General features: G+C 35.9%; 3 protein-coding genes across 4 annotated transcripts; 2 read left to right on the top strand and 1 right to left on the bottom strand.

Annotated features, from left to right (window-relative positions):
* Nucleotides 1-136: 136 nt before the first annotated feature.
* Nucleotides 137-5,689, bottom strand: LOC135639401 (ATP-dependent (S)-NAD(P)H-hydrate dehydratase-like). Of its 2 annotated transcripts, none has more exons than XR_010496919.1 (12): nt 5,531-5,689; nt 5,013-5,277; nt 3,406-3,482; nt 3,170-3,279; nt 2,983-3,097; nt 2,001-2,063; nt 1,730-1,893; nt 1,589-1,650; nt 1,419-1,485; nt 824-881; nt 607-735; nt 137-528 (listed from the first exon to the last, which is right to left on the bottom strand). XR_010496919.1 is itself a non-coding variant. In XM_065153142.1 (12 exons), the coding sequence occupies exons 2-12, from the start codon at nt 5,248-5,250 to the stop codon at nt 501-503; spliced, it is 1,119 nt and encodes a 372-aa protein (XP_065009214.1). In that variant the 5' UTR covers nt 5,251-5,277; nt 5,531-5,689; the 3' UTR covers nt 137-500. The 2 variants fall into 2 exon arrangements, 1 of the variants encoding a protein (XP_065009214.1); XM_065153142.1 differs by having other exon boundaries at nt 824-889.
* A 246-nt stretch (nt 5,690-5,935) lies between these two features.
* On the top strand, nt 5,936-9,025 carry LOC103988677 (uncharacterized protein ycf20). The gene is made up of 2 exons (XM_009407284.3): nt 5,936-6,075; nt 8,350-9,025. Exon 2 carries the CDS (start codon nt 8,358-8,360, stop codon nt 8,814-8,816), a length of 459 nt encoding a protein of 152 aa, XP_009405559.1. The 5' UTR covers nt 5,936-6,075; nt 8,350-8,357; the 3' UTR covers nt 8,817-9,025.
* Nucleotides 9,026-12,788: 3,763 nt separating this feature from the next.
* LOC135641004 (protein CURLY FLAG LEAF 1-like) lies at nt 12,789-13,529 on the top strand. Its single transcript, XM_065155939.1, has 2 exons — nt 12,789-13,069; nt 13,185-13,529. Exons 1-2 carry the CDS (start codon nt 12,806-12,808, stop codon nt 13,527-13,529), a joined length of 609 nt encoding a protein of 202 aa, XP_065012011.1. The 5' UTR covers nt 12,789-12,805.
* The last annotated feature ends 2,237 nt before the right edge of the window (nt 13,530-15,766 follow it).

The following is a 15,766-nucleotide window of genomic DNA, read 5'->3' as shown; positions in this document are numbered from 1 at the left end:
CAGATTTGGGTATAAATGGAGAACAGGATGCACAAATGAGATCTCCAACGGCATCCCGTAACAATGCTTGCATACAATAAAAACAAAAAACACCGCTTAGCATATGAAGAGCATAGACCACACAAATCAAATCGAATTGAATGAGCATAACCAATGCTGATAATATTATCGGATACCAAACCACCATCGCATTGTTTTTCACTTTTCGGTATCAAGCAAGGAGAAGAGTTTGGTCATTATTTGGTACATCTGCCTCTTTGATGATAAATGACATAAGTGTTGAAGTACCGCACAAGATTACATTTTTGTAGCACAGCATTCACATTATCAGCATACACAGACTTATATCGTCGTCAATGTTTGCTTACTGAACTGAAAATTATTACTGCAGATATTTGAACTCAAATGTACCATACAAGAAGTGAAAGCACATCTTCACATATTATGCCATGAGGAGTGATTAGTTCTTCCAAGATATCCAGGATCTTGAGGATGCAGCATTATTCAGCAGGGCATATGTCTTCCAAACTGCGAAAAAGAAGTTAGTAAAGCTGAAATTTCAAACACTTTTTCTTGGTAAAACTACTTTGTAAGTGACAGCGGTACCTCTTCCCCAAGTACTCAATAATATCTGTAGTAAGTGTTGCTCGTTTCTTGTTTTGGAACGCAAGAGCAGCAGCTCTTCTAAGCAGTGCAGAACCAGCAATGCACCCGAGGACCATTGGATTTGACAAACTTGAAATTTTCAAAACAGTTAGAAGTGAATTTTATTAAAAGAATAATGATCTCATCCAACAAAATGTATATAGTCAGACTGTCAAACCTCTTTCCAGTGGCTTCTTTTGTAGACAATAAATGCCGGCGTGCCCATGATGAAAATACTGCAACACTAGTATCACATGAAAATTATGCAAAAGTGAAAGCTTTAGTTTGCAAAACAGTGTTGCAGCCGTGAAACATAGCACATAGATTATGTACACTCTATACGACTTATATATATACCAATACACACTGGGTCTGTAATGTGCTCAAATGTGTCTATCAAATTGGGAGCACTTGACTGTGTACCAGAATTTAGAAACATCAAAACTAGAGTATAATATGTTTTCTAGAGTCAAGATCTTAAAGTTGCATGTAGTTACATGCTTATATCTGCTGGCAAAGAAATGCTACTTTACAACTGATAAGGCCATTTAGTCTCACTTATCAACAACCCTTTCATATAATCTGTTTTCAAGGTAAATTCATCACTGCGGTAAATGCATTTTAGTTTTTTTCAAAGAAAAGAAAAAAATTAAACCTTACAGAAACAAATGGCCTAGGGTTGTATAACTTGAAGAAATGCAACAGATTTAAATGCAAAAACGTGATTGGCAAAATACTACAAAGCTTATCTGACATCCTAAATCACAACAAACCTGCCAGAAAGGATGTCACCTTGACCACCACAACGTCGAGGTGAGCCAAATGTGCTCACACTTGTGACTGTAAGACATAAACCATCAGAAAGAACTACAGCTAATTATATAATGACTATGATACCTAAAATTCAAAAAAGATAGTAATATGTACTGCATTTAGCTAAGACCTGCTTCACCATCACTAATAAAATCTGACTTCCCTTTACGAAGAATAGTAACACCATCAATCCTGAGAGGACAAAAGGCTATGTTTAGCCTTCTTGTGAATCACAAGAGAAACAGAAAAGAGAAATTCAAAAGATGATTACCGCCTGGCAAGCAATTGTAATTGGTTGGTACCATCTTCATCATTAACTTCACAATCCAAAGCCTTCTCGACAAGGCGTTTATACTCATTGATATTTGGTGTTAGGACAGCTAATGGGTTTCCACGAACTAAGTCAAGGTTGTTAGTGACAAGAAAGAGACCATCCTGCAAATCATATCAACGTTATCTCTTATGAATTAATCCATGTGCTTCTGATTTAGAGAATAACAATTGAGATAAGATGCATGTTTTATAATGCAGAAAACACATACCCCATCAATGACTATTGGAATGCTTGATTGCCTTGCATGCCTCATGATGTCACTCACGCAACCCTGGCATACCGTACAAGCTTTATTTTGACCATGGGAAGATTACATGGTTTGTTGAATCTGTTCTCAACATTTGGATTTATAATAGGATATGCATATTCATCAAACCACATTCCACTAAGGATGCAGATTTTCTCTTTGTTATTGAGTCATTCTAACTCTTGATGTTTTCCCAACAAATCATTTCCAATTGTCATTAGAAAGAGGATAGATTATCGAAAGAGCTTTAGAAAGTTCTGCTATATACACACACACTAAATTCCCATGTATACTGCAGCTAGCAAAATGTTGGTCCCCCTTGATAGTGTGAAATAGTCAGAAAAATCATACAATATTGCACTGCACCAAGTTGTAGCCATCGCTTAATCACATAATGATTGTCACTGAATGAAATATGTTCCTATCATGAGAATTCATCCATGCCTTGTGAATGACAGGGAATCTGGACAAAGGGTGTCAATTCACAATAAGGTCATATTGATTGCAATGGATTAACTGTTGCAATGGATTAACATATAAAAAGAGTTTAAAATAGATTAACTGTTGCAATGGATCAAACAGATGTCTGAATAGTAGATTCAACTTTCATGTGGTTTTAGGAGCACCTCAGATTTAGCAGCAGAAATAGTATTTCCTGAGCTAATATTACCTTTCTAATTTCCACTGTTTCCTATAATCTTCACGTACAGTAGGTTTCTCAGAAGAAGGTACCTTAGTGAACCCATTCCGCACCCATACTTTCTTCATGTAATTTAATTTTAAGAAAGGTGTGTTGTAATAAACATACAACACTTTTTTGAAACTAGATGGCGAAGGCAAGAATTGGAGAAATGATATGGGAAAACAAATCACAAAGATAGAAATAGGACAACCTCATAAAAGTCAATGGTTGTGAGAATAACTTCTCAAGCTAGCAGCATACCATAAGAAATTGATCTCTTCCTAGTCCCGGACCAACAACAATACAGTCAAATCTTTCCATCCACTTTCCAACTTCAGAAAGAACCTTAGCAGAAACAGAGTCTCTCTCGTCGTCCCTAAGAAACCAAAGTGTATATCAACCCTTGTTGTACAAGGCCCCCAAAGAGACTTTCCTAAGAAAGGATTACCTTACACTGTAAGATTCTTCTAAAACTGGATGCACAATCAACTCCGGGCTATAGCTCTTTATCACTGTTGCTGCATCTTTTGTACAAAAAACATGTGATAAGTCTGCCCCCTGCATGGTACATGCCAACCAATTTATATTTATGATGCTATATGAAATTAGAAGCAACAATGAACACGGAACAAAGTTCGACATACTTAATATATGAACTGACTATATGAGAGTGATGGTACTCACGAGTTTTAGAGCTGATATAGCAGCAAAATATGGAGCCCCTGTGTACTCACGACATCCACCAATTACTGCAATCTTTCCTGGAAAAAAAGAAGAAAAGATGGTTAGGGTGAAAATAACTCTTTGACAATGACATTGATCTCATCGCACTCAAAGTACAAGAAGGTCATGGTAGTTTTTGTCAATGAGTTGAGTTCAGCAAGATTTTGCCAAAAAAAAAAAAAAATCCAAATTTCAGCAAAATATTTTGTTATACTACAAAAAAGAATAGTTGCTTCAAGGATACGTCTTTGAATTTATGCGAATCTAAATGAGAATATAACATAATATTCAGGATTAATCCTCAAAGCGAATCAATTGGAAGTCAAATCTTATCTTCAATTTGTGCAAAACAAATGATTTATTAAAAAAAATTGCAAGTAACTTGAGATCCATTTAATATGAACTTAGTTTCGATACAGTAACACTGAAATGAAGGCAAAGCTATCAAACTACAAGGACATAAGCTATTCATGTTCACGAGAAACCAGCACACTATCTAGTTGCTAGATTATAAAGTTTGTTAATCCAAAGGTATCAAGCTTTATTTGATTCATTCATGCTCTAGCATAATTTTCTTGATATCATCCTTAACAAGCTGGATTTAAAGAAACCAAACTTGGAGTCAGGAATTGCTGTACAGGCTAAAAATTGTCAACAAGGCATGACTATTGATCAATCAGGTTAACCAAACGATGAGGGAATTCATGGTTTCTTTTACAGATTGTAGGATGCCATGTCAGCTTTTGCATCAAGTAATGGGAAGAAATGACTTCTTTTGAATTTAGGAAGTGTGAGGTAGAAAACAGTTATGCTATGAAGTTATAGTTGAAAAGATATAAGTATATGAAACATTTTCAAAAAAACTCCTGTTTTGCATAACTGGGTATTTTTCATTCATTTTTAATTTTTAGGCATTAAAAGTTATATCAGCATGACATATGTAGCAAGGTCAATAACTTTAAAAGAGTAAACAAGCAGCAGCTGCAGGGGTTTCAGTATGTATAGGTAAATTCTAGATTGAAATTCTTAGTTTGTGAACAAGCTCAATGAATAAGGAGAGAAATCAGGAGAGAATCAAGAGAGAAATAATAAAAAGGAAGAGAGGTTGAAGAAGAGGTTTTGGAAGCAACTATAAAGATGATAATATTCATAACTTCAATTTGATTTGATCTTCAGGGCTGATAATAGTCATCATTCACTTATCCATTTCTTCTATCCCCAATAAGACTTAAGAACCTTCTACAATACAACACAGATGGAAACTTAATTCTGAATCACCACAAGTTGACTAGACATTACTTTTTAACAAACTTCAGGTTTTTTTTCCACATACCTTCCTTTGGTAGCTCATGAGATGACTTTTCTTGTTAATGTGATGCAGAATAACCTATGTTCTCCTTCTCTCTCAATTAACAGTGAAAATATAACCTTTTTTTATAAGAACTCTAATATGCTACAGTGATGGAAAATGTAAATAACCTCATAGATGCATAATGGTAAAGTTAACTACCACCAACACAATGACAAAACTAAATTGCTACCAATTTTACAAGCATGAAAATGTTCACCTGCTTGGCCTTTATAACGAATGGGGTCTAGCGCTGGTGTTACCCTCCGAATAATGCTCTCAGCATCAGCCTCTGATGCCTCGACATTAGCGCCTTGTATCCCTCGCATTCTATGTGAATGTATCCGACAACAGTATCCACCCAAAGACCTTATCAAGAAAAGCTGCCTCCTTACCACAGCTGACGATGCCCACATGCAATACTCTGGACAACCAGAGGAAGCGATGGAACCACTCATATCATGTCTTGATCACACATCAAGCATCTGTGTCCCGGGTAAAAATCAATCATAAAAAAGAAGGAAAACCAGGAATTACCGCTAGCAAATGTACTTTTCTCAACTAATTCATACATGGCAATCAGAAAGCCCGAATTTTCGATTCGAATATGATTCTATATATCAAAGTGAAAAAAATATTGGCGCAGATCAAGCTAAACCTAAGAACAGATCCAAGGGAAGAATTAAACGTTGGACCGACAGGGATACTGAAAGCATTGATGAGATTATCCATGCTTACCTCGTCGTCGACCAAACACCCAACCAATTCCGTTCCTTCGATTAACAAATCTCGAGTCGATGCAAGAAAGAGAAACGGATAGAAATGGCGACACTTGGGGACAACAAACGGGGAGCGGAGGTCGAGACTCCATAGAGAACGAGAAACGGATGTACGGGAAACGACACACGAGTCGAGCAACAGAGAGTGTCGCTTCCTCCTATGTCGGGCCGGGCCAATATTGGCTTTGGTCCAACGGCCTACAACCAATGACCGGGTCCCGCCTGGGGACTAAACAAGGCTTTCCATTGGCCCATAAGAACCGGTTCGGTTCATCTTGTGGCCAAGGACGAGGGCATTATGGTCAGTTGACGCAGATCGATAAAGAAACAGGGGACAAAAGCCACCGTCGCGTTCCCAAGTCTCACGTTGTCCACCCAGCCTTCAGCCGCCGTCGCCGGCGCTAACCCACTCGCTTCAGTGCCACCCCCGCGGCTCCACGGTCAAGTCCTGCCTCTTACCGCGGGCCAGTCGCTGCCCTCTTTGCCTACGAGTCGTCGATCAGGGTTAGCAAATCTAATAAGCTTCTTGTTTAGGTTACCACCATTATTATGTATTGAAATTTCAATCGTTTTAAAATTCAGTTCTTTTGTCGGATGATCTTATTTTGGTCAATTTGCTGTGAAAAATTAAAGCGCAATGGATAATCTGCCGTTGGTAGTTGACTAAAAAGCCATCTCCTTTTACTAAACGGACGCATTTACATTATCTACTGATTAACCTCCATCAATGGTCGCTAGTAGCTCATGTATGTATGTATGTACATACATGTTGCTTGAGCTACTAGCGACCATTGATGAAGGTTAATCAGTAGACTTAATGTATTATTGTGTGTTGCCCAAATCAGTTGATATGTAATTTGGGGCATATTTACTTCATAATTTTTTGGGACATGGCATATATGATTTTGCACTTGTCATACATTCTTGAGGGGAACTTTTAATGCTCAAGTTTCATTTATACAGACCTCGATGTTGCATATTAAAAAGTGATGGTGGAACACTCGGATGACATATTGACAATCTCAGCATGATCTCGTGGGCTAAAGTTCCTAGAAGTAAAGTTACATTATTTTTATAAATTTTTCATGGTGCATCCTCTCGGAACAAAATGGAGGATGTGGAAAAAATAGAAAAATAATCTGCAGAAATTTATCTTAAATCATATAATTTGCATATTAAATTTATTAATATTTGTATTAATATTGTCAAGAATCATGTTTTAGAATATTTCATCTTATTTGGATGGTTTTTGGACCATAAATCTAGTCAATATCTTGGATCATGTTACTGGATTTGTTAATTTAGGTATTCATGATGAATGAGTAATAGATCATAGAAAAATTGAATTTTTGTTCTTCAGCAATTTTGGTGCTTCATATCTTAATATTTTTTATTTCCTTTTTATTGGCTCCATCACTGACTTTGAATTGGAACTGAGGTCCAGTCAATAGCTAATATAGTTCTAATAATTTTGCATCGTGTTGGGGGCCAAAGTACGTAGACTTCTGGATAAATTGCTGTCGAATCAGATATATATAAAGTGAACAACTCAATTCTAGCGAATTGAATTGGAGAAGTCCTTTCTCGAGACTTCTTTAGCCAAGTTAAGAACCAAGAGGGTTTATACTTCCTCATCAACTTCTTGTAGTAGGCTTTTCTATTTTTTTATTTCTGTCTGATTTTCGTTACTAATTTAGTCTATAATTTAATTGGACAAAAGAGTTATATTTTAAGCCTAATTAATATCATGCAGTCCCAGTATAAGCGATCGTATACAGTTAGGAAATTTATTTTATTTTAGTTTGAGAGGTACAGTAACAAGATTAACTTATCTTTCACAACTGCCATATATATGAATCCTAAGGCTTGTACTTGGTTAGCATTTTAATTTCTATACCATAAATTTATCTTTATTAGTATTTTAGTTCTCTAATTGATAATTCAGGCTTGTACTTGTTGGAGGCATCAACATTTATCATGCCACTATGTCTACAATGTACAAATTGGAAGTGAAATGGTACAAGATTCTAGTTTCTTCCCTCTCTTTGAGGACAAAGGTCCAAATCCATGTCCTCTATAAGTTATAATGCCCTAGCTAATTATCCAATGTATTCATGGGTACGATGATGACTAAATGGGTTGACATTCCTCATAACACACATTCATGATAACGAAAAAGTTATCTACAATAATTCATACAATTTATAGTTATTTTATTATAGCCTCAAAATTGTTCCCAATTCTGTCAGTAGCACAATGAATGTGATTTAAAATGTTGAGTTTTGTTGGAACTCAAATTACTTTGTAACAGACAGATTTGGACATCATATATAGCAGAAAAGGGAGATTAAGGAGACTGGTCCTTGTGGGCCGGTGGCTTCAGGGCGTATCAAATATTTTTGGATTGGTATAAGGCTTCAGGGCGTATCAAATATGTGCGAGTACAATATGTATAATTATCGTACAAAAAGCTTCCATGCTGCTACTCCTTTCATGGGTTCCATAGATGATGTTCTTCTAGGACTTGATTAGTTTTTTTTCTCCACATTAGTGATCTGCCCATGAAGCAACTGGAATATTTGAACATATATTTCAAGTGGATGTATAGAGGAAGTTGTTTAAGGACAGGGAAAATGTTTCATCTTTTATATTGTTAGGAACTCAGGACACTCTTCCATAATAATCTTATTAGTGCTGCTTCACATATAGCTAGTGAGTTTTGCATGCTCTAGTGCGTATCTTTAGCGTTTAAGTTGCTTGTTTTCTCTTGATCCATAGTGTAAAAAATGGCATGCGGTGGAGCTGTTGTCCAAGTGCCCAACCTTGGCTTTGGTTCACAAAAAAAGTTCTACCTTCAGAGATACAAAATGACACAGAAGTATTCACCCAGATACCGAAGTATTCGAGCAGTACAGGAAAATGAGGGCCCACGAAGACTAATTGACATCATTCGCCTCATCCCAGATGCCTCAAGGAATTACTTCAGAAGCCGTCCTCGCAGAGCACTTTTTGGTGGTATCTCATTGTTGGGTGGCTTTTATGTTGCACAAACAATTTCTCTGTCATTTGGTGCTTTGGGTGTGAATGATGTAATTGCTGCAGTGGTATGTGTTCTTCTTACTGAGTATGTGACCAGATTTTACTACAGTCGGCCCAAAGTAACCTTTCCTATTGCGCTACTAAACAATTTCAAGATGGGATTCACATATGGGCTTTTCATTGATGCTTTCAAGCTTGCTAGTTAAGATGGAATTCCCAAATAGAAGCCGAATTCTCATTCATTCAGTATGTAAGCCTTGCTTAATGTTAAAAGGTTTCGATTCAGTATGGAGCTTGGAAGTGCAGAAGGATGTAGGCAGCTAGTGTTGCTTCTATTTCATGGCTATTGTATATGCAATGGGCATTCTCATATATTTATACATATCTGGTTCCTTGTCTTGGAAATTATTTTGTGCATCAGTTCATGTGGTGTTTTGTTAGGATTATTTTGCTGCATGCTTGTCAAACCAATTATTCCGATTAATAAATCTAAAAAATAATATATTATCAAAAATTAGAGGGAAGATAAAAAAAAAAAATCTCGAGGTATGAACCCTTGTCTAAGATATAATTTTATCTTTCCTTCTTGTAAGGTTTGTATTTTTGTATATCGATTACCACTTCAATCACTATTCTACCGGTGCATCCGAGTGTTAATATGTTGGAGTGTGCTTACTTTCAGAAAAAAAAACCTAAAATAGATTGAAAATAGAAAAAAAAATCTGGTTATACATACATACATACATACATACATACATACATACATATATTTATATATATATATATATATATATACATATATATATATACATATATATATATACATATATATATATATATATATATATATATATACATATATATATATACATATATATATATATACATATATATATATATACATACATACATATATATATATATATATATATATATATATATATATATATATATATATATATATATATACATATATATATATATATATACGAGTTTTATTTCCAACAGATTGGCCAAACACTTGCTCCAAGGATCAGAACCATTCACCATCTCCAGCATCCAGCAAGGAGTTTGTGCTGCAGATGTGCAGAAAGGCTCAATCAATATGCATCTGCAGAGCTGTTTAAACTGCTTCAATACAAACTGGACAATCTCACATCACAATGCAACTTAACAACCTCATTCCTTCCCATTTCTGACATGGAAATTTTTTTGGAGATTGGGGTTCATGCATTCTGATGGCGCTCTCTAAATCTTGCAGTAGATGGTGGCATGAAAGCCTGTTGGGGGGTACTTAATGGATCCAAGGACAGGAGGCTGAGCAAGCAGCTAAACGTGTTGGCCAATTACTGCCATCTTTAATTGGAGAAGTTGCTGCAGAGAGGAAGCATAAATCTTTGAAGCAGTGACGCTGGTGATTAATTCTTATACAGATAGGGCAAGAATCAATGCTGCATTCAAGGAGAGAGTGTCAGACACATGAAAAGCTTGACTTCTCCTATTTGTGGAGCTTGTTGATCAATCAAACAATGGAATTTAAATGCTTGCAGGAGTGGATTGAGTTGGTCTTCAATGCACATCTTGTTTGATGGTGTTATTTTAGTACTAGTTATGAAGACATCTCCATGTCTTGTGCATCAAGATATTGTTCTTCATCACAATAGTTGTCTTCTTTATATTACATTACCTATAAAATATTAGTTAGTGATAGTCATCACAACCTAAGGTTCAAAATCTTATTTAATATATTTATATTAAATTCACTTAACAAAGGTTTAGAATTTGAAACCTTACTTAACAAAGGTTTCTGAAACCATATTTCATATATTGTTTTACATATTAAATATTAGTTTATTCGCAATGTACCATATTTGTTTATCAAGGATCAAAGGTTTAAAACATCATTGGATCATATGATAATATACTAGACTCATCTAACAAATATTGAAAGTATGAGACCTCCTTCGATAAATTTCGAATTGCTAATTTAGTTAATAAAGATTTTGTCAATAAGATCCCGAGATCAAAGTCCGCATTCATGATTTATCTTTTAAGAAAAAAATAATTATATTAATAGTAGTTAATAATTAATGATTCTCATGATCAAATTAGTAATTAAAAATATTTAAACCTGAGACACATCATTTGTATAATAATAAACTAACCAATCAGATGTCTAAACGAAGACACTGTATTTATATTTCTAAAAAAAATGGATGAGGAAAAATATTATCCCTAACTTGTTTTTCCTCTTACTGAATCCTACTGATATATCCTTCTTGCCGAACTTCTTAGATGAATTTGAGTTTGAGCTAACAATAGTTGGACAACGAAGGAGTGCAGTATTAGAAATAAAACACACAAAACGAATAACGCCAAAGTATATAAAATAAAATCTTAATCTGAAAAAATTGCTGTTTAAATGCAACTCTAATGATATAGTCAATTGAGCACTGAAATGTAGAAGATTTAAAAGACAAAAGATAAACATCAAACTCAAAACATTCCGATCAAATCATCAACACAAAAAACTTAACCAAACAACAAAAAGAAAGTTCCAAGTTTAATTGGTATTCTTCTACAATTTCATCCCTATAATTAGTGAAAATAGATATCCAACATTTTCGGAAGTGCTTCTCTTATTAGCTGTTTTTAAGGAGAACAAACATGCATCTGCACAAAAGAGTGCACTTCATTTAATGTATAGATCAGATCTATGCACAGAGTGATGGGGTCAATTTGGGATCATTCATCAGCCAAGGTCTGTGCTGTGGCATTTAAACCTGGGAGAGATGTAACATCACAACATTGAATAGGTGTTCATGCTCCAGCTACCAAAGATGAACACCCTAAGTACTTACTGAGGGTTGTGCACCTGGCGAATTGTGATATGTGGAAGCTGCAACACTTCCTCTGTGTTCCTTCTCTCGTGCCTTTGCCTATTTTGCTTCATGGTGATGATGATGGCGGTGAGCTTGCAGATATTTATTGCTCTCTCTCTCTCTCTCTCTCGCTGTGACGTACGTCTTCTTCGCTTCTGTATCAGAATAAGGGTTGGGCACGGCCATGAATGAATGCTCACCCACGAGGAGCAGTTCATATATATATATATATATATATATATATTACTTCGTGGGAGTTTAATGCTGGTCTTACATGCATGTATGCGGATGGTATATGAGAGATGATCAATACGAAAACGAGGAAAGGATGCTCTGTAGCCTCCATGGCTTATCATAATGTTTTTCTTAGTGTCAAGCTTCTAATGTTTAGCTCGTGATCATGACAAACAGATATAGCACATTTTTTGCAACCCTGTAACGCAATCTATGACTTAGTTGCAACTATCTATACTAGTTGGTCTCCATAATTAGATGGAGCTCCAATGTGCATGGTGAAGTTGTTTCAAGGCTTTGTTTTCTTAAATCGATTACTCAAAGCTCCCCGCCGACATAAATGCCATATATATATATATATATATATATATATATATATATATATATATATATATATATATATATATATATATATATTATTGGGTTTGGCCTGCAATTTAACGAGTTAAAGTTTTGGGGTTTAATCGATGTCTAACATAATGTATATTAATTAATGGTTAGTTTCACTCACTCATCATCGTCGACTTCAACATCGTACCAGATTCCAAAAGGATGGAGTTAATAAAAAGGTTAAATGTTGAAAAAAATTAGTTGAATAGCTATCGTTGCGAACAAGAAGAAGATAATTAAAATTAAAAAAAGGATTAAAAAATAATGACACGTTACTAAGGATTGAAAGAGACATTAAAAAATAAAAAACTTAAGACAGTTTTTTGCTCCTTCTAATTGGATAAATTGCTGAAACACTCAGTCATGTAGGGAGAGGTTCCAAATGGTGGCATTTGAGGCCATTTAAGATCTCTACTTGTTTACTTTAAATGCTTGGCCTGTACGTGATCCTTTCAATAGGGTCGGATGAAGCCTCTTTAAGAACCCTCTTAAGTATCATAACCCCTCCTGCATGTACTCCATCCACCAAAACCATACTCCAACATCCTCTTCCTCAGTTCTCCCCCCTCCCCCCCCCCTCTCTCTCCTCTACTCTTCTCCATATATAGAAGCAGCCTTCTTCCTTCTTTCCCTCATTGTACATACAAGGTCCACTATCCGAGTAGCAAAGAATGATAAAGGAGATCCCGATGGCCAAGAAAGAGATTCCTTTTGGTGGAGAGAAGGAGAGGAAGGTGCTCGAGTTGAGAGCTGTGAACAACCCGGAGCTTTCGCTGGGTGGTTCCCTGTCACTCTTATGTGGGAGAACAAACAGCTCATCTTCAGAGTCGGATGCGAATTCGCGGAGGAAGAGGAAGCAAACTTGGTCTGATCCTGTGATGATTCAGACTAGTATTGATCTCCAGCTCAATGATCCCTTGCCACTGGATTGGGAGCAATGCCTAGATCTTCGAGTGATCATCTCTCCCATCTCTCTGACACTAATCTTTGGTTATCTATTATAACTCATATCATGAGATTTTGGCACATTAATTGTCTTCTTTCTTATGATGTTGCAATGTGTTGCAGTCTGGAAGGATGTATTACTTGAACAGGAAGACATTGAGAAGGAGCTGGACGAAGCCAAAGGAGCAAAAGCTTGACCTGGAGCTCAACATCTCATCCTTGCCAACCTCAGATGAGAAGGCTAACTCCACAAATCCAGACGAAGAAGCAAAGAAATACACCCTTACCGGAAACATGGTTGCAGTGGTGTGCATAAACTGCCATCTCCTTGTCATGCTGTTCAGGTCATCTCCTTCGTGTCCAAACTGCAGGCACATGAACTCGCTGCCTCTCCCAGCACAGTACCCCATGACTTCGGGCAAGCTCGAGACTGTCAACTCCCCCAAAACCCTAAGTCTTCTCCACTAGTTAGCATGCAGATGGACACAACTACGGGAGATTAGGGTTTATATATATATATATATATATATATATATATATATGTATATATATATATATGTATATATACATATATGTATATATATACATATATGTATATATATATATATATGTATATATATATATATGTATATATATATATATGTATATATTTATATGTATATATATGTGTATATATGTATGTATATATATATGTATATATATATGTTTATATTTATATATATATATATATATATATATATATATATATATATATATATATATATATATATATATATATATATATATATATATATATATATATATATGCATATATGTACATATATATGTATATGTATATATATATGCATATATGTACATATATATGTATATGTATATATATATGCATATATGTACATATATATGTATATGTATATATATATGTATATATATGTACATCTATATATATATGTATATATATATGTGTATATATGTATGTATATATATGTGTATATATGTATGTATATATATATATATATATATGTACATGTATATATATGTATATATATATGTATGTATATACATATATATCCTGACAAAAGTGCAAGCAACAACGGACATACATGGCTCCACCGTCTGAACTCGAGCTGCGCAATGTAATGGAAGGTCATCACGTAGATGCTGTTAATTTCCACTGCATATGGATTAAATTAGCTTATTGATGGAGTAATACTGGAGAAAGTGGCACTTGAAACGCTTCCATTTCCCTTGAAGATACCTTTTCGCATGCATGGCTTCTATTTTTTCATGGTACATCAGGTTTTATACATAGATATCTCTGACACCATCTTAAGATTTATTATCTTCTTTTTTGTCTAAGAAAGTTTCTTATATTAACGTCCAAAATTTGGAAATTCTCATCAGTTTCTCTTATCTGCTTCAATGAATAGATTATGTAGAAAGGTTAACTACATGAACATTAGAAGTTAACCACATCCAATAAAAGCATGCTACAGTGTCCAGTAGTCAATCATGAGACGAAAACTTGCACTCTGATAGAAAGAAAAAGCTATTTGCAAGGCTCCTACGAAGGCCATTTTCTTTTTACAGCACAAGCACCATTGATTAGCTCAAGTGGATAGCTCAAGGACAACTAATTTGTTTGGACTGGCCAATGAAAACCTTGCTTTTGATCAAAAGCCTGTTCTCATTTGACTGTTGAGAAGAGGGAACAGCAACATTGTTCTTATTCCCAAGCCTCCACATTAGACAGCAGAGAGAGTGCAACAGAACACGAGAGTCTGTTGAGTTCGGTCGGAGGATAATGCCATCAGGTAAGCCTTTGTTTAGGGGATGACAAAGGAACGCCAATCCACTTGATTTCATTTCCAGCCTTGGCTTTCACATCCTCAGTAATGACCTGGAGTTGAAAGAACATTGGCTGCATCAGTCCAAGCTTGGAATTTGGTCATTCTTCCTCAGGAAGGGTGAGAGGTTGCTGATAGATAGCATGCGGCGTAAAATGGAGAAAATTGTCACAAAAAAAACCAGATTATTAGGCATTATAATGTGAAAATAACTTCTACTGTCTGTCAAGCTAATCAGCTTAAACACAGGACAACATCTGAAATTAAGCTAGCTTGAATTACTTTGGACCAAAAGCTATTCAATTATGTTTACAGGCGAGATGAAACTGAAATGAAAACATCAGCTTAAACTGAGGTGGCACCCGCTGCTCACTCCGCTTTCTCCCTCATAGGCCGCTACTTGTTCTCCTGGGAATGCCTCTGCTCAAACCCCCGAGGCGTTATTGGCACTTATTTAATGACCCTAGATTCTCATCTCCTGAGGTCAGAGTGAGACAACTGATGGTGCCTACTGAGGCATTTCTTAGTCTCACCCATCAAATGTAGGCATTGGTAGGAATGATGTTGACCATTACACCCCTCATCTCTCAGCTAGCCCAATAGGTGGCTCCGGGCGATTGTATCCACTTACCATTAGGCGGTGAAGTTCCCGACCTGAGCCATGATCGGGGAGGTAAGGAGCAATCCTAGAGAATCAAGGCAATGTTACGTGACGGTAGTCTTGCTACCCAAAAAACTGAAGCCAGAGCTACTGCTAGCGGATCCTCGAGACAACCAAAACACCTCCTCATCCCGAGTCAACCGAACAAGTGCTGGAAGTCCCCCTCGATAAGAACCGACCTGACAGGGTCATTAAGGTCA

This window comes from Musa acuminata, chromosome BXJ3-6, assembly GCF_036884655.1.
Source record: "Musa acuminata AAA Group cultivar baxijiao chromosome BXJ3-6, Cavendish_Baxijiao_AAA, whole genome shotgun sequence".
NCBI classification, from domain to species: Eukaryota; Viridiplantae; Streptophyta; class Magnoliopsida; order Zingiberales; family Musaceae; genus Musa; species Musa acuminata.
The sequence above is the reverse complement of the archived record's forward strand: the minus strand, read 5'-3'. Positions and strand labels throughout refer to the sequence as shown.